The 18,798-nt window shown below is 55.0% G+C and overlaps 2 protein-coding genes across 7 annotated transcripts in view; both read right to left on the bottom strand.

Moving 5' to 3' along the window:
* Window positions 1-1,507: 1,507 nt before the first annotated feature.
* Bcl2l10 (BCL2 like 10) lies at window positions 1,508-10,874 on the bottom strand. The gene is made up of 2 exons (XM_004835797.3): window positions 9,970-10,874; window positions 1,508-8,145 (listed from the first exon to the last, which is right to left on the bottom strand). Exons 1-2 carry the CDS (start codon window positions 10,831-10,833, stop codon window positions 8,008-8,010), a joined length of 1,002 nt encoding a protein of 333 aa, XP_004835854.2. The 5' UTR covers window positions 10,834-10,874; the 3' UTR covers window positions 1,508-8,007.
* A 4,223-nt stretch (window positions 10,875-15,097) lies between these two features.
* Gnb5 (G protein subunit beta 5) overlaps window positions 15,098-18,798 on the bottom strand; it is a 41,317-nt gene continuing 37,616 nt past the window's right edge. For 4 of the 6 annotated variants that reach the window (XM_021261103.2, XM_087180524.1, XM_021261106.2 and 1 more), the window contains 3 exons: window positions 17,451-17,547; window positions 16,866-17,032; window positions 15,098-16,192 (listed from right to left, as the gene is read on the bottom strand). In XM_021261103.2, the coding sequence (XP_021116762.1) occupies window positions 16,181-16,192; window positions 16,866-17,032; window positions 17,451-17,547 (276 nt within the window). In that variant the 3' untranslated portion in view covers window positions 15,098-16,180. The other 2 variants (XR_015438808.1, XM_004835388.4) reach the window with 2 other exon arrangements.

Below are 18,798 nucleotides of genomic sequence, written 5' to 3'. Positions count from 1 at the left end.
GTCCTGTCCAAGGAGCCGGCCCGGGTTATTCCTCCCGTCCAGGTTCCTTGGCAACGAACCCACCTGTGCTGCCCTTGAAAAAGAGGCCGTTTTCAGGGTTCAGGGCGACTCCCGGGGCTCGCGGACTGGGTGTCAGCAGGCACTGGGTCCAGGCTGGGGGCAGGATGGGCCCCGCTGCCCAGGGAAGACTGCTACACCCCAGCCCACAGACGTCTGCCTGTCTTTCCACCCCACCCTGTTCCAAGTTCCTCCGAGGAAGTGACCTCAGCCCACCTTCTGCCAGTGCCTGGGGCCGGGTGGCACACGGGGTGGAGCAGCCTCTTCCACTCTCTCCATCTCTGTCTCTCTTTTGTCCTGGGGACTGAACCCAAGGCCTTCGCCCTGAACTACATCCCCAGCCCTTTTTAATGTTGTTTTGTGTAGCCCAGACTGGCCTGGACTTGCAGTCTGCTGCCTTTTAGCGCTCATGGGTGCTCTGTAGACGCTGCTTCTCCAGCTGGGGCACCCTGGGCCCCCAAGACTGCAGCACCACAAGCTTATCTCCTCTGGGCTCCTCAGGACAATCAGTAGACTCATCAGTCCCAGCTTTGACGGGTGTGTAGTGTTTGGTGACTACAGGGCACACGTCGATGGTATGTGAGTTTCACAAGAACCCGATGAAGGCAAGTGGACCAGAAGTGTCCCCACCCCAAGACGCACAATAGAGACCAGGGCTGGTGCGTGTGAGCCCTGGGTTCCATCGCAGCATTGCAGAAAAAAAAAAAAAAATAACTTGCTCAAGACTGAGTAAGTGGTAAAGGCAGGACTAGAATTCAGGCCACCTAATTCTTCAGTATTTGTTTTGTTTTATTTTGTTTCAGAGTTCTTGCATGAATAAAAAATATGTAACTGGTAGGTGTCACACTATTCATTTTTAGGGGGTTGACTTTAAACTGACTTAACAACTTTAATTTCCAAATGTTTTAATTTTTGTACATTTATTGCTTTATCATCGATTCTAAGTCCTAAGATAATATTTTTATTTATTTAACTTCTCTATATGTCATAGTTGTGTAATTTAGGATTTACCAACTATATCACACCTGCAGTTGTCACCTTCCAGGAAGCCATCTCACGAGGGCAGGGACGTTTGGCAGTGTCTTTCACGCATGAACTTCGACCCCAAGAAGAGCCCAACACACTGTAGGCCTCACATATTTGTTGAATCTACTTTTGATTCCACACAGATGCATGCTTGTAATCAACACCTACTTGGTGCGTTTTGTAGGTTGGCGCCTCCTGGTGTCTGCTCCGGGGAATCCCACATCCCCTCACACTGTTCCTACTCACACAGGTGTGCGTCTGTATACATGTGGATAGATAAATGCACACAGATGAACACTTTTTCCCATGTATGAAAAGGATTTTTTTAAAAAATCAGATATTGTTGGAATAAACTTTCTCATATATAATAGTATAAGATAAGAACCTACCTGGATCACTGATTTAGCTGGAATCAAGGGCTTGGTTTTTGTTTTTTAGTACCAGAGATTGAACTCGGGACCTCGCACTTGCAAGGCAGGCAGCAGCACCACTGAGCTAAATCCCCCGCCCTGATTTAGCTGGAGAAAAGACAAAATTCTAAGACTTTTAAGAAATTGCAATGTTAATGTTTTATATCATGTGGATTCATGGTGTCATCCGAGTTCTGTTGTCCACAATAATCAATGAGCGTAAAAAAGCTGTAGAGATTCAAATCCACAGTGCACAAGTGGACAGCAAAAGCTTGAAGCTACGGTGTCTCGTACAGGACATGCCAGGACGTCTTCCCAGGGGTCCGTCCCAGCAATGAGTGGCTCTGCCCTCCAGTGTCCTCCTGCACCTGAATCACTTGGCCTTTCCTTTTCTGTCGTTGAGCACAGAGGCCTGAGCATCTTCCTTGTGTTTTTTAAAACAAATTATTGAAAATTTAAATGCAGGTAGGAAAATGAGAACATTTTCTATAGTCTGTTCACCGAGGTATGATTACCGTTAATCTCTAAATATATTGGGCCTCTCCTCCCCCACCCAAACTAATTGCCTTATTTTTCTATATCTACAAAAGTAAGAATAATTCAAAGGTGCATACGATAGTAATTTCCTCTTTCCCTCTCTCTGTGCTCCCCCCTCACACTCCAATCTCCACGGGTAACCACCGCTAGTTTATATTGTGCATTTATCTAGAATTTTCTATGCATGGAAACACTTATTTTTCTCAAAAGCAAGGTATCATAAAAAAAAAAAAAGCAAGGTATCATAATACGATTCTGCAACTTTTCTTCTCTCAAAAAACATCTCAAGTATCATTGGAGCTGTTTCTGGTTTTGATTTCTGTATTTAGTTATGAGAATCCATCATTATTTGTAAAACCAATCTCCTCTGAATGGACACTGTTATTCCCAGCTGAACATGCTGTTGGAAGGAAGACCCCACTGGAGGAGGTGAGTCATTGGTCTGTCTCTCATTGGTGCTCTTTCCCCAGGGCTCTGCTGCTCAGCCACCATGAACTAAGCATCTTTCCTCCACCAGGCCCTTCTGTGATGATGTTCTTGCCGTCGGGCCTGCCGATCATGGACCTAACCCTCTGAAATCGTGAGCCACATAAACCTTTTCTTTAAGTTGCACATGTCAGATATTTTGTCCCAGCAGCGGGAGCGCCGGTGTGTACCACGGTGCTCAGCTTGATACACATTTCATTGTTTTCACCATTTAGCTATGACAAATGATGTTGCCATATGCATAGGTGTACAGTTTTTATTTGGAAGTTTTTTTTCAGTCCTCTTGGGACACACCTACTAGTGGAATTGCTGGGCTTCTTTAGCCTCTATCCTTTCTGCTTCAATGATGTAGAAGGTTCCAGTTTCCTCACATCCTTGTCAACACCTGTCATCGCCTGTCTTCTTCTTTTTGTTGCTATTTTTTTTCTTCTTCCATTTATTTTTGGTACGGGAATCGAACTTGGGACATTGTGCTTGTGAGGCAGGTGGCAGAATCACTGAGCTTAATATCCGGCCCTCCATTTATTTATTCACTTATTCGTGCATGCATGCATGCATACAAGCATTCATTTGCTTTTTTTTTTTTGTGGTACTGGGGATCGAACTCCGGTCCTTGTGCTTGCGCAGCAGGCGGCGAAACCGCTGAGCTAAATCCCCGGCCCCCATTTGCTTTTTTTGGGTCCCAGGGATCAATCTCAGGACCTTGCACTTGCCAGGCAGACACTGTGCCACTGAGCTACATCCCCACCTGATTCGCATTTTTAAAATAACACCCACCTTTAAGAGGCATGACCTCGGGAGAGGGTTTTTTGTTGTTATTTTTGAGATAGGGTCTCCCTTTGTGATTCAGGCTGGCCTTGAACTTGTGACAATCTTCATGCCTCAGCCTTCCGAGTGCGGGGATTACAAGTGTGCTCCACCATGCCTGGCTAATGTGTAATATTTTGCCTGTCTTCTTAATTGCAGGCATCCCAGTCAGTGGATGTGAAGTCGTACTTTACTGTGGCTTTGAGTTCTAATTCCCTAATGACTAATGATGTTGAAATTGTTTGTGCTGATTGGCCATTTGTCCATCTTCTTTAGAGAAACATCTCTCCCAATTCTTGCTTTTTTGAGTGGATTGTTTTATTATTGAGTTGTGAAAATTCTTTGCACATCTGGACACAGATCACTTATCAGACATCTGATTTGCCAGTATGCTATCGCATTGTATGCGTTGTCATTTCGTGGAATGAGCTGGGACATATTCCTTCTTCTTCTGTCTTTGGAAGCTCGTTATTACTTCTCTGAATGTTTGGTGGAAGTAACTCGCCAGTGAAGCCATGTGGGTCGGCTTTTTTGTGGGAAGTTCTCACATTCTCATTGTGAACGACCAGACTTCTCTTTCTCTGTGACGTTAAGGTGAGATTTTTATATTCTAAATGGAGAGCCAATTATTCTAATGCCACTTACTGACTAATCCACCTGTTCCCACCAACTTCAGACACGCAGACAACTGATGTAGACGCTGGGGACCCCGACTGCCACTTAGCAAGGCCAGTCTGCTGCTTTGGCAAGGGAGGCACTCTGTGCTGGGGGGCCTGGGACACGGGTCCTGCCTTCCCGCTGTCACTGCCGACGTGTTGGCAGTCTGAACCCCCAGGGCTTTGTCCTTAGGCTGGAAGCCCATTTGCTGGACACCTAATAGCCATACTGCTCTGGGAGCCCAAGCTGCCAGCAGCGTCTAGTCCCCGGGTGGCTCTCAGTGACTTGACCTTGGCGTGCACTTGTCCCTCTGCCCTTCCCCGTGCTCGCCTTCTTTTCAGACCTTAGACTTGGGCTCCCTTACCCAGGGGCAGCGTCCATGACCTCCACCCTGCAGAGCTCACCTGGGGTCACCTGTGTGGACCCTGCCTGCCATGGCCTGAGCACTTCCCTCTCAGCCTGATCCTGTGCCCCAGGCGCTAAACGGAGCAGGAGGGGATGGCGAGAAGGGACCAGGATGGAGCCTGGGGGGCAGCAGCACCGAGACGCAGGAGGTGCGCTGGAGACAGGACAGAGGGCAGAGGTGAGCACGCCGGGACTCAGCCGAGGCAGGAACACTGCAGTTCGAGCGCCGCCTGTGCAATTCAGTGAAGTCTTGTCTCTGAGAAAAAATAAAAAGGGGGGGGATGCAGCTCGGTGCGAAGGCCCTGTGTTCAGTCCCCAGTACAACAGCCACAACCACAACACTATGCGACCCAGAGAACACACAGATGCAGATTAAAGAGCGCCGAGGGGCGGATGCGGCCCCAGAAGCTCCTCAGTGTCTTGTCCCTGGCCAGGCCGCAGTCCCTCTGCCCCTTGCTCCACAGAGTCTGCGCCTCTATCCCTCCTTTCAGCACCCTGGGGTGCCCAGGGGCCTGGTCCTCATGCGGTCCCTGCGGCCCAGCCCGGGGGCCCTGCAGGATTTGGCCTCCAGGCGAGCCGACCCCTGGCTCAGCGGCGCCCCCTGGTGGAAGCGCACAGCCTCACCACCAAGGCCTGGGCCGGGCGGCCGCTCGCGTCAGCACGGCCGGCTTGGGGTACCGCAAGCCCCGTCGTGGCTCCGGAGACGTCTTGGTGGACTTTTCCTTGAGCCGTTTTCTGTGGCAACAGAGGGGACAGGTGGGGACCCCCAGGCGTGCGACTGCAGGGCGAGGCCCTTGGCGAGCGCGGCCTGGCCCTCCTCCCCGGGGGCCTCTCATCCGCTGACATCTGCTCTGACCCTGACGTAACCGGGTCCCAGCACCGGGAGGTGCCAAGTAACCACTCCGAGAAAGGCGATTTAAAATTATACGAGGCTTCTTTTTTTTCATTAAAATTTTTTTTGCTGTTTTTTTGATACCGGGGATCGAACTCAGGACCTTGTGCTTGCGAGGCAGGCGGGGGAACCACTGAGCTAAATCCCCGGCCTCCCTGTTTTTTTGGAGACAGGGTCTCACTACGTACCCCAGGCTGGCCTCGAACTCACTGCAGCCCATTACTGCTTCTGCTCTTCTCTTCTGGCCGTCACCCCTGGGCGGCACAGCGGGCCGCTTCCCGTGTTACCCGTGGGACGGAGTCGTGGCAGGACCTGGGTGGCCGCACGTGGGTTACGAGCAGACGCGGGCCACTCACTCAGCAGCTGCGGCTTCCGACCTGGAGGTCTCCGTTGCCTGCGCTCCGCAGGCCGCAGAGCGGAACAAGACTGCACATTGTAGTTACTGGAGGACAGCGGCGCAGCATACCGACAGCTCGAAACCCTGGAATGAGGACTCACGGGTTCCTGCACTCTTCCCTCCGTTCTGGTGCGTGCCTGAAAAAGGACGCGAAAAAGGTTGAAACAAAACAAAACAAGGGCCAGTTCCATCGCGCAGTCTCCCAGCCTTGCATTCCTCCTCCCTTTATAGCAATGCTGCAAGAAGTTGTTTCCACAGTGCAGACCCGGCTGTTTCTTCCTCATCCTCCCACCTGCTCTCTACCCTGAGCTGCACTCATTCCCTCCTCCTGTTTGCACCCCTTAATTCCAGCCTTCCCCTCCATTCCACCAACGCTGCTTCTCCACAGGCCACTGTGTAAATCAGGTGACTCTTTCTCTGTCCTCTTTTTCCTTGAACGTCAGCAAGACGAAGGTTGCACTCTCCATCTGGGGAGGATCTCGGTGTGGCTGTCAGCAGCGTCACTGTCATTCTGCTCTTGGCAGAAGGTGGGACTTGCGCTGGTGCTCAGGACTCTCAGCCCCACTGAGGAGACAGGAGGAGGAAAGGCAGCTGGGCAGGCACTCTGGCCGTGTCCCTTGCAGGAATCCAGAGACTTTCGACCGGGTCCAAGTGCATCAGGGAGCAGCGCTGCAGATGGGTTTGGGGAACCTACACGTGGAAGGAGCCGGAAGGGGCTTTACATACTGTGGGATCACAGCCTGAACAGAGAGAAACACCCTATCCCGGCAGCGGAGGAACAGTGGCATCGCGCCGCCTCCCAGGTGGGGCTCGGCCTGCAACGCTGAGGACCGGTGCAGAGCTGCGTGCGGGGAGAAAGCTCGCGAGGGTCAGAGGAGGGGCCATCGTTACAGAACGCAAGTGCAGCTCGGCCAGAAGGCCTGGGTAGGGGCCTTGCTAACCACGGGAGGAAGGGGTCAGCCGCAGAGTGGAAGGTGAGAGAGGAAGGACTTTTTGTATCGGGGATGGAAGCCCGGGCCTTGGTATCAGCTAAACGCCCAGCCCCTTTATTTATTTTGGTCCATGGTAATGTTAAATGTTTTTAAATAAAGTTTTATTTTATCTGCTTCCCCCTCAAGCTCCCTCTCCTCCCTATGCACAAAAGTTTTGTTTCCATTTTTTTTTCTATTTTCACTTTTAGCTCAGTGGCACCTTGCCTGCCCCTTTATTTTTTATTTTGAGACAGGTGAAATGTTAAGTTGCTCAATTGCCCAGGCTGGGCTCAAACTTGTGGTTCTCCTGCCTCAGCCTCCCAGAGTGCTTGGATTACAGGCGTGTGCCACACTGGCCCAAGAGGAAGGGCTACAGTACTGTTATGGCTTGTGTCTAGATGTCCCCCAAAAGTCTCATGCACTCATGGGTGGGGCTTTTAGAGCTGGCTGGATCTAGGGTGCGATGCTGGGATTAAGGGTGCCCCACTTGGGGTGTGGGTGGCACTGCCCAAAGGGCAGGGAGCTGGGTGAAATTTAAAGGCAGGCAAAGGCAGGCTGCTGCTGCTTTGCTACTTCACTGCTTTGCTCCCTTCAGCCTGCCCTGGCCTGCCATGGACTGTTTCTCCTGACGTCCCTCTGCCATGCTGCCCTGCCTTGGAGCTGGCCAACTATGGACTGAAACCTCTACAAACTGAGCCAAATAAACCTTTCCTCTCTTAACTTATGGGTGGTTGGGTATTTTGTCTCAGCAATGAGAAAAGTAACTAAGACAGCTATCTATGGGGTTGCATATTTAAATGTTTAAAACATTGTTACATGTGTATATTTAAGGAGACAGTAGTCAATTTATTAAACACATGGAATCAGAGGAAAACTAAGCTTTTTAAAAAGGCATAAATTTATTGAAACTTTAAAATTACTTTAAAATGTATTAAAGTCAGAGGAAAAACTAATCTATTAACTTTATAAACCTGTAAGTTCCAGGAATTAAATAAAGGATTTAGGTTTCAAAGAAGCAGATTTCAAAGAATCTTGCATCGAAAGGTTTCTGTTCCGTTGCTGGTCGTGCTGGGACTTGGGCCACGCCATGGTGAGTGAGCAGAGGCACCAGAAGTGGCTCTCGCCAAGCTGGTCAGGGTGGTCCTCCCTGAGTGCGGCCGCAGGGTTTCTTCTGCAGGTCTGCAGAGCCTGAGGGTTCTCTCCTGGCTCCGAGAAGGGCCACTTGTCTGGCCTCCCTGGCCACATCCCCACTGCAGGACACTAGGGCCAACAGATAAACAGTCTTAGGGGAGAAGTTTTTCCTCAGTTCTTCATCCCACAGCTAAAATCGTCACTTTGCTGGCCAGTTGTGTGGGTTGAATTTTAGTAACAGAAGCGATAGACTCGTGACCACAGGTAGATGAGGACTGTTGCTAGAATGCACGACACAAAAGACTGGGCCAGCCACCCTCTCCAGTAAGACATCGGTAAGGGGTCACTGAAGGACTGACAAAAGCCATCCTGCGGAGACAGGAGAGAAGGGTGAGATGGCTCCGGATTGCTCAGAACCCACAGAGGCCAGGAGCTCAGGGGCCATGAGCTCACGATGTACAAGGCCCCGGTTCTGTCCCCAGCACAAAACCAAGAGCACAAAACCAAACCCCCGAATACAAGGAGGTTCTACACGGAACAGTGAAATAGCTGCTGCATTTAAAAAGGGAGGCAATCTTTTGCATAAGGGAAGAGGACCAAGAGATAGAGAGGAAAAGGGTAGAAAAACAGAATTACGATGTCTTCTCTACATGCGCCTAGGTAGGAGAGAAGGAACGAGAAGCAGCCAGAAGGGAGACTAGAAAGCCAGGATTTAAAAATTGTACTGTTTAGAAAAACTGCAGCTTCAGGACACAAGTTACTCAAGCCTTTTTTCCCTTCCAGGAAAACTCATTCCAAAAAATTCCTAAAGGTCTTGAACACACAGTAAGGCTGTAACTCGGGCCCTAGGAGCACCCTTTTCACTTGTCAGTCGTGCTTCCTCCACTTGCAAGGAAGCAGTAATATCAAGAGCCTCGGACCTCACCTTCAAACACGTGGCAATGGTTTCCATCATGCCCTAGCTCACCCATCTTAAAGACCCTCAAGACCCCATGAATGTACCCAGCTCCCAATCATTGGGTCTCTCCTCTCTCTGTCCCTCCTCCCCCGTCCCTGGCTGCACTCCATTTGAGTACCTTTTAATTTCTGCCTAATAAAACCTTGCCATGTCTCTGACTGACTAGTCCTAGAAATTCTTTTTCTGTAAAGGGCGTCAGGGAAGCTTCAAACATCCTAGTTTAGGCTGGGTTAAGGTCCTCATCCCAGCTTTGGGGAACGTCCTCAGAACCTTGATGAATGCAATCAGCATGCAGCTCCCACATGGGCTAATAAAATAAGGGGAATCTGCCGCCTGCCTCCCAAACACAAAGTCCCGAGTTTGATCCCCGGTACCAAAAAACAAACAGACAAAAAAAAACCACAAAGGGAATCGACACATTCCAAATCTGTACCTGGGATACCTGGTCACCTCCCATGGAAGTGACCATCTGTCCAGTCACACAGCGGGGACACTGTGTTAATGCCCAGGAAGGGGGTCTACGCTAAGCAATGACACTGTTTTCCACGCCAAGGACGGGTGGAGCGGTGTCAGCTTGCTGGCCGGGGCAGGCAGACCCGCGAGTCCCCAGCAGGAGCACTCTGCTTCTGCCCCTGGTCGGCGCTGATTAGCAGAGAAGCGAGAAGACCAGTGCTCTTCTCAGCTCCCCTTCAGGTGCGAGGCTGGGAAGACCCAGCGTGGTCAGGGGACTCAGCTGAGGGCGCTTAAAGGCTGGGTGAGGAGCAGAGCCCGGCCCTGTACTCCCCTCCTTCCTCAGCTGGAGCCGGGCCGTCACCACAGGAGGCTGCGCTTTGATTTTTACAAGGACTCCCCAGATTTAACAGTTTACGTTCATCGTCTAGCGTGAGTCACTCTGCCTCAGCTCCAGTGCTGCGGCGGGGGCTGCTCTCCTGGTCACTAGCGGGACACAGGGCCCAGACCAGAGACTGGGGCCTGCAGCTGCGGCGAGGGGTCCCGGGTGTGGGGGGGGGGCAGAGCGGCGAAGGAGTCTGCGCCCCGGGACCCCACTGCCGGGCCTCGGCCACCCGCAGGTTCGCTTTGTGGAAGAGCAGGAAGCCCCTCCACCTGGCCCGCAGGGCCCCTGCTGACTTTGCTAACTTTGGGGGCCTTTCTAGAGCGCACAGCCGCGGGCCGAACGGGGAAGAAGCTGGGAGAGGCCTGCTCGGGACGGCTCCGGACACCCGCGCAGCGCTCACCCAGTCACCCTGCGCCTCCAGCCAGGCGCGGTGCCGGCCCACGAAGCGCGCGCACAGCCGGGCCACCATGCGTCGGCAGTCCCGGGCCACCTTCTCCCGCCCGCTGCTGCCCGGGTGCTCCAGCAGCGTGCCCGCCAGCGTCGCGAGCGTCACCACGCGGAGCCAGGTGGGCTTGCAGTCGTCGGGGACTATCGCGTCCGCCAGCATCTCCAGCAGCTCGGCGCGGTTCCCGCCGTAGTCGCGGTAGCGCGCGAAGTAGCGGCCGTGGCCGCGCAGCAGCTCCTGGGCCGCGGTGCGCAGCAGGGCGGCCTCGGGCGTGCGCGGCGGGAGCCCGTTGGTGCCCGGGTCGCGCGCGCAGAACTGCAGGTAGTCGGCGAACAGCTGCTCCGTGCGCGTCCACAGCGGGTCCCCCATGGCGCCGCCCCGAGCGCTGCCCGGCCGCTTTGTGTCCGAGCCCGCCCCGCCCCGCCCCGCCCCGCCCCGCCCCTGCGCGCGTCTACGAGGCCGAACTGAGAGCAGGTGCGGCGGCTGCCGGCTGCAAGGGGCCGCGGCCTCCCAGGGCGGGTTGGCGAGGCCGCGCCTGCAGCCGGGAGCGGCATCCGGTGGCCGCGGGACATCTGGGCTCTGGGCCGGCGGAGGGCGAGTCCTTCCGGGAGACCCCCAGCCGGCTGCTCGTTCCCTCGCTGAGCCCCGCAGACCTGCGGCCCTGGCTCCGCGGAGCCCCGGCCGGAGGAGGCTGGGCGCCGAGGCGCGGCCGCGCTCCCTTACAGCGCGGCCCTCACTGTACCAGCGCAGCTGCTGCTGGCGCGCCCAGCCCTGCGTCCGAGAGTCCCCTGCCCTTCGGGGACCGCCCCCGTCACGCATCCCCCGGCACCGCAACACGTCTCCTCTTAAACTGAGCTCACTATGTACCGAGGGGCGGAGGCGGCGAACCTTTCAGAGACGAGCGTCCGGGCTGCAACCCGGACGCTTGTTTATCACAAAGCGCCAACCGCGGCGGACGCGGAGTGCGCCGAGCTCGGCTGCTGGGCCGACAGGGGGCGCTGTGTGCCCGCGGCGGCGCGCGCGCCACGGCTTCGTCCTTCAGCCCTGGGCTTCCTCCTATTGACCGCTCCTGACTGGCGCTGGGGGCTCCAGCAGTGGGGATTCCGGGGTTCAGGAATGGGGCAGGCTGAAATGTCCCTGCAGCTCGCACCCACAGAAAAGAGGCCCAGCACTTAGCAGGCGCTTCGTCGGTCCAGGCTGCTGTACCGCGGAAGGCCGTGGCCGAGGCGTCTCTCAGGGCATCATCGCTCAGGGTCCCTCTGGCCGAGAAGCCCAAGGCCCAGCTCTGAGTCGGGGAAGGGCCCGCTTCCTGGCTCATCGCGGCCTCGCTGCTGAGTCTTCACAGTGCAGGAGGGCGGGCTCTCTGGGGCCCTTTACAGGGGCCTCGGCCTGTCCCCCAGGACTCCGCCCTGAAGTCCCGTGAATGGGGATAGAGCAGAAGCCGCTGTGAATTCTGGAAGCCACAGCACCGAGCGTGCGCCGCCGCAGGGAGGGGGACCTGAAGGGGAGCCTGCAGGACGCTGCTCTGCTTGGTGCTTTGTGCTGCTCTGAAAGTGACTGCTGTCTCCTGAGCTCCCTGGGTCTGACCCACCCCACCGGCAAGGCGGATGTGCACAGCAGCGACAGCCACCAGGGCATAGTGCACAGAAGACGAGCCCGGGCCAGAGGCCCCAGAGGCCCTCGCTCCCCCCTGGCTGCTGCATGCTTGCGCGGTAGGATCCTGAACAGAGAGGTCCCAGCAGGCCCCATTACCCGGTCCACTCTTGGCCAATACCAAGTGTGATAACGAGTTAGTCTTGTATACGTGGCTTTTGTCGTGGTATTTTTGTTTTTGTGTTTTTGAGACAGGGTCTTGCTATGTAGTTCAGGCTGGCCTTGAACTCACTGTGTAGTCCAGGTTGGCCCCAAATTCATGGCAATCCTCCTGCCTCAGCCTCCTGATAGGGTGACAGGTGTGCACCACCACACTTGGGTGTTTTTTTTTTTTTAATAGAATAGCAATTGCCAATTATATGCCATATTTTTGTTTGTTTGTTTTGGGTACCAGGGATTGAACTTGGGACCTTGCGCTTTTGAGGCAGGTGCCGGAACCACTGAGCTAAATCCCCAGCCCACCATAGTATTTTTAATAACAGATGTATTGAGATATAATTCATATAAGCATCACCCCTTTAAAGGATACAATCCAGTGGGTTTCATGTATTTACACTAAATAGGTTTGCAGTCATCCCCTGTAATTCCATTGCCCCACGAGAGACCAGGACCTTTATTTAGCAGCCCCTCCATGCCCCAGCTGGTTGTGACCGCTAATCTGTTAGTGTCCGCAGTTTGCCAGTCAGACACCTCATATGAATGGGATCACACAGGTGACCCTGCTGGCTGGTTTCTCCCCCACACGCACAGCCTCCTGGTGTGCTTACAGTCAGGGTTCGCATCTACCCATCCTGAGCTCATCTGTCACCGGGAGGCCTGCATTGGTTTATAGCAATGGAAAATATGAAGTAATTTCAGTTCTTGTACCACAGTTGGCCCTGGGTCAGCCCCCTGGTCCCCATGGAGCTGGACCAGTCCTGAAGGTAGTCTGTGAGACATTGTGGCGTGTGCAGGAGAGTGCCTTGTTCTCCCATGGTGGATGGGAAGCATGGAGTGTAGCATGTGTCCTTGCAGAGCACAGGGACGAGCAGCTCTGGGCCCCCAGAGTACGTCCTCCCTGAGACTGAGGCCCTCAGCTGCCCGGCCTGCATCTGGGGAGCTCAGGACTGGGTCTAAGCCTGTTGTTCCTTGGGGTGATTTCTCAGCAGCAAAGTCTGGCAAAGAAAGAGCTACAACCCCTGCCCAGTCGGTGCCCCTGGTCCTGCCCCTTTTGTCTCTAACCCTGGGGTCCCCATCACCCTCCTTTGAAAAGGTTCTCAGGGGTCCCTGGCCCCATTAGTGAGGGTTCTCAAGAGAAACAGGGTCAGCAGGACACATGTGTGGTCATGCAGGGGGTTTGCTGGGTAGCTTACTGGGTCCGGGCAGGAGAGCCCTCGGTGGCCTCTGCCTGCTGGAGACCCAGGGTGCCCGGCAGCTGCCCGGCCTGAGAAGGGGGAAGCTGGGACACAGCAATCAAGGATGCAGCACCCGTCCAGGGTGGAAGCCTGAAGGCTCACTGGGCAGAGTCGAGATGGGGTCTGCCTTGAAGGTGGCAGACACCGAAATCCGAGGTCCAAAGGGGATGGCGATGACTGGAACTCTTGCAAAATGGGGCCACTTCCTTCTTCTTTCCTCTTTATCCCATCCAGTCCTAATGGGGCCACCACATCCAGGCAGGTCTCCATGTCAGTCACGCACAAGCACGCCCAGAACTGAGTCCTCTGCCCCGCTAGGTGGCCCTTGATCTGTTCAAGCTGAGGGGCCAGGATCGGCTGTCACACCCCAGGCTCCCACTCTTCCCGAGGCCCGGCTGGCCCATCCGGAACTTCAGACACCTGGGCCTCTCCTCCTCCCGAGTCCTGGTCTCTTCCTTCCTTCCCAAGCCCCTCCAAGGCCTTCTGCCCAGGCAGCTCTCCACAGAGGCTCTGGAGAAGGCCTCACTGGGTTCTCTGGGTGCCACCGAGGGTCCCTGAGGCCTCTTCAGGCCCTTGATATCACTGTTTTCCTTCCCTCTGGCTCTTTGGCATGACTGGCTTCTTTCTCTGGTCCTCTCAGGAGGCTGCAGAGGTGCTGACGTGGGCGACACTGTCCCCTGCTGGCTGGTGGGTCATGTGCTCCTCTATTCTTGTGCCTCCCAAGATTTCTCAGCCTGAGGTTCTCACATGATAAATATAGACAGAAGTGATCTACACTGAGAAGCTATGGCCAAAATATGGTGAATATTCAGATTTTTAAAAGTTTACTCCAGTAGGACACATTGCAGTGAATCTCCCTCAAAATCCTCCCTTTGAACACACTCATCCCATGAAGCAGCTCTGGAGTCCTTTCCTAAGTGTAGCTGTGCTGCTGTCTGCCTCAATGTCCTGAATGGATTCAATTCAATTTCATGGTCATTTTGACTTTGGGGAGGAACCAGAAGTCACACGGGATCAGATCCGGTGAATGACTCAGAGGATGCAGTCATGTTGTCATGAGCTGCCTTTCTGTTGATGGCATGCAGCAGTGGCATTCAGCGCATTTTTGATCTTACCTCATAAAGAAAGCAGCCTCCAGAACTGCTTCAGAGTGGCAAGGACGACGGGACAGGTGTATTTGAAGTGAGGGGAGGAGGGTTTTGAAGGGCATTCAGGCAGTCTTTTGCTGTAATAAAATTTTAAACATTCAACATGTATTTCAATCACACTCGTATCTGGAGTCCTCAGTAACTTTTCAGCATGCAGAGGGGGCCCCAACGCCAAAGGCGACACCCACTGGCCTCGATGGCCGTTTATTTGATGGTTATCACTTAGGGACACCTGAAGGGGGGGAGGAGAGTGAGGGCCAGCATTGTGCAGTGGCCAGGAAGGGCGGGAGCTCCCGGGCTGCTGGGCCCCCTCAGCCATGGAGCCGTTTCAGATAGGAAGCTGAGGCTGACTTGGACGTCAGCACGGACTCTGTCCCGGTACAGCTGGGAGCCCACCCTGTCTCCGTGCCGCCCCTCCTAACTCCCAGATGTGTCTATGGCCAGCAGGCAGACGACTCTGAGGCCTGTGTGCAGAGGCCTTTTCCACCTTGTGCTGCTTCTCTGTCATCCAAGACGAGGTCTTCCTGAGTCACTAAATTGCCCAGGCTGGGCTTCAGCTTGCGGTCCTCCTGCCTCAGCCTCCCAGAGCACTGGCTGACGGGCGTGTAACAACTGCAGTCCCTGAGCAGGGCGGCCTTTGCACCACCCTCTATCTGGGGGAGGGCATGGAGGTCTGAGGGAGGGGCAGTGGTGTGGACCGGGTGCCTGTCTCCTCCAGCCGCCTCCTGAGGGTGCCCCATTCCCCAGATCCTCAGGCCAGCTCAGCCCCCTGGCGGGGGGAGGGGGGGCGCGCTGCCGGGGCTCTGCTCACCCAGCCTCCCCGCTTCACAGCAGGTGTGGCCCCAAGGCCCCAGAAAGAAAGAATGGTGCAAAAGCCTCTCGGCACTATTTTCAGTATGCAAAATACACTTTATTCCAGAGCTCCCCTGCAGCACCCATGCCGTAATCCAAAGCCGGGGTCCGTCAGCAAACCCAGCCCCAGGAGCCCACTCAACCCTCTGCAACCCCAGGAAGGGAGGAGAGGAGCCAAGGGCTCCTGTAACACATAGCGCCTGACGTCTCCTTGAAGGGACTCTGAATTTTAAACAAGGACAGAATGCTGTCTTGATACTGTTTTCTTCTCTCAGGACAGCAACGAGGACATGACTGTCTGAGACCCCTGCCAACCGTCTACCGGGTCACGCAGCACTTGGTACGCACATGTGACCGATGCAGACAAGAGCCGCTTGGGCTTGTTTGTACTAATACTGCTCGTCAGCATTTATGTATTTTAATTATTGTTTTGATTTTGAGACACAGGGTCAACTATGTCGCCCAGGCTGGCCTCCAACTTGTGACCCTCTTGCCTCAGCCTCCCAAGTGCTGGGATCACAGGTGTGCCGCACGCCTCCTGCTCTAGTGGGTTCTGAAGTTGAGATTGCTGTCAGCAGCACGTGTGTCACAAACAGTGGCCAGCTTTGCCGGTGTGACACCAGGCTGTGTTGCAGCTGCACATTACTCAGGCCGGGCCCTGTGCTTTCTACCCTGTCTGCTCCATCTGTAGCTGTGCACACAGGCGGAAATGTTTCACCAAGGAGAAGACAATGGAGCAGCTAGCTGAAAACAACTTTCACAGCAAAACACGTTTTTAAAAGCGATGCTGCCTGATCACATCTGGAATGGAGTCTCCTCCTCTCTCGACCGCTCGCTGAGATGCAGCGCAGAGCGCTGTCAGTGCCGGGTTCTGGGTCACAGTGACTCGAGACTAATAAATAACCTAGTAAATTCAGGACAACCTGAAAAAGCGACACACTTAACATGTTCGAAGTGAACAATACTGCAATACAGGTGTGGGCGTGGTGCGAGGCCACATGTGTGTCACTTGGGGTGGCGGCCCGGAAGCATCCTCACTGAACTTTGAGGAGCCGAGCAGCGAGCAGCATCCTGAGGGTCTGTCGCCTTCCATGGCCTCCACTGCATCTCGAGTGAGGACTAAGCCCAGACCTTGAAGACACAAGCAGGAGCGCTCAGTCCGGTCATCCCGAGGGCTGAGCCTGCGCAGGAGAGCAGCTCCGGTGGCTGCCACGCCAGGCAGCACTGGGGCTCTCGGCCCAGCCCCGCAGCAGCTCCCTGTCGCAGAAGTCTGAACCCTCCTCCCTCTCCTAGGCCTGGACGCCAACTCAGCCCCCAGAGGACACGCCCTCCCAGGGGCCCCTGGAGCTCTGGGGGCCTGCTCCACCCCCAGAACCTGCTGCCCCAGACCCAGTGCACCCCGGCCTCCTGCATCTTGGGCTGGATCCTAATTGTCCAGCAGAGGTGGCAGCACCCTGGGCCCTGCCCCATGAAACGCCCGCCTTGGGCGCATTTGGGGGAAAGGTCAGGAGCTTGCTAACCTCATGGTTGGGCAGACCTCGGGGCAGCCTGGAGCCCCGAGGCCTGTGACCCCCCATCACAACAAGGCCAGTGAGAGCAGGAGGAGCTGCAGGCTGCCGGGAGTCAGGGTGGGATTCCATCACCGGCCTCAGGCATCCCTGGTACGAGGGACACTAGGGTCCCGCTGCCCAGTGCTCACGCTAGGCAAGGGAAGCGACTGCCTGGTGGACAGGAGCCTCCCTGTTCCTGGCGGCACCCCTCCGCCTGCTCCCGTCACCTGCAGGGAGAGAGGCACGCGCCTTACCCGGAGGGTGTGGTCCCAGGACCCCGAGCAGAAGGCGGTGCCGTCGGGGGACACGCGCAGCGTGCTCACGCGGTTCTCATGTCCAAACAGGATGGAGGCACGCGCGCCCTTGAGCACATCCCACACATTGATGGTGTAGTCATTGTAGCCAGCAAACAGCAGGCGGCCTTGAAGTGGGGCAACAGCAATCAGGGGCCTTTCCTTCCTGGTGCCACCTCCCTTTCAGGACTCCATCACTCACTCACTCACTCACTCACGCAGTCCACAGGCGCTGCGCTCGCTCTCAAGACTCAGGACGCCAGGTGTCGCCAGCCCAGGAGGTGGTGGGAATGAATCATGAGCATCCTGCAGCAGCCAGGCTTTAAGGGCCCATGTTCGTGCATGTGTGGTGTGTGTGTGCTTGCGAAGTGCTAAGGAGACCAAAACAGGCCACCCCTAGGGCTTCCATCATCAGCGACTGGAAAGCCCGGTGCAGTGCTCGGGGTGAGGGACATGGTCACACACTGGCTCAAAGAGCCCTGGCCCATGGGAGGCACCCCGCTCAGTTCCATCATGGTCGAGGGAGGCACCCGAGGGAGGCCTTACCGCTGAGGGAGAAGTCCACGCTGGACGCGCCGAAGATGATGCTCTCCTTCGAGTAGATGGCCACCTCCCTGTCCGCCCGGAGGTCATAGAGGCGGCACTGGGGAGACAGACAAGGTGGCCGTCACCTCGGCTCCACGTGGGAAACAGGGACTAAGGTGAGGCAGGGCTGGTGGCACGTGTGCTTTGATGGCTGAGGAAAAAACTCTCGTTTTCTCTATTACTGCACCCCTCGGCCTCATTCCTATCAATCTCCACGGATCACTGGGAGCCAGACAGCAGATACAAAGCCAACAACAAAACCTGACTCTTTCCCCTGCTAAGGGATGTGGCGTCATGCAGGCAATTGGGAAGTGCAGAAAAGCACAGGAGGGGAACATGATTCGCTCCCACCCATGGGTGTTCACCATGCTCGGGCCACTCCATCTCTCTGCCATTTCTCCTGTGCTCACTCTGGGTGAGCACCTCGGTGCTGTTTCCACCAACGCCTCGCTGCTCGAATTTCCCACCCCACTCTTTAGTCTTCAGGAAAACATGCCCGGTGGGGCCTGGGGACATCCCTCACAGGGACGTGTCTAAACCCACAGGCCAACCCCACTCAGGGTTCCATGCTGACTCTGTTCCCTTTCCCACACACCACCATGAGGGGCTTCTCGTGTGAACAGCTGCACACTCAGCTCTAATTCTTCCCGCAGGTAGCTGAGACCATGCCTCAGAGTGGCCAGGACAGGCTGGCGTCTCAGGGCTCGGGGGGCCCCTGGCAGAGCTCCCTGGAAAGGGGGATCCCCAGCCCCCCAACCCCACCTGGGCAGCACCTGCTGGACCCATGGGGCAAAACGATCAGAGGTCACTTTGGAAACATTTTCAAGGGTTTAGTACCAATTTGGATTTGGTGCTTGTAGATGGTCTGCACTGATGCTGCGTGCGTGCATGCCCATGTCCTGGTACTCATTTACTGATGATGCCACTCCTTCATATCTGCCACATATACAACAAGAATTTTTCCAAAAATATGTGTCTTCATATTTATTTTCTGACATGTAAAAGTTTTAATATTTTCATTATCACAGCTCAGTCTGTTCCCTTGTAATTCCTTCCAGAGCAGGAAATCAGAATGAAAGTTCCTATTTAACTGTACCATTTTGTTTTTACAATCCTGGGGATTAAACCCAGGGCCTTCACGCTGAGTCACATTCCCAAGTACCAGTCTTGCTAAGCACACAGGTAGGACAGGGTCTTCTGGCCTCCAACTCTGGGGCCAAGGGATCTTCTTGCCTCAGCATCCTGAGTGGCTGGGACTACAGGAGTGTGTCCCACACCCAGGTGATACTTCCCGACATTTTTTTTTTTG

Source organism: Heterocephalus glaber, unplaced genomic scaffold (assembly GCF_053883595.1).
Source record: "Heterocephalus glaber isolate CG9 unplaced genomic scaffold, H.glaber_assembly_v1.0 deba00000122, whole genome shotgun sequence".
Lineage (NCBI taxonomy): Eukaryota > Metazoa > Chordata > Mammalia > Rodentia > Bathyergidae > Heterocephalus > Heterocephalus glaber.
Note: the sequence above shows the minus strand (reverse complement) of the source record. Positions and strands in the feature narration are given on the sequence as shown.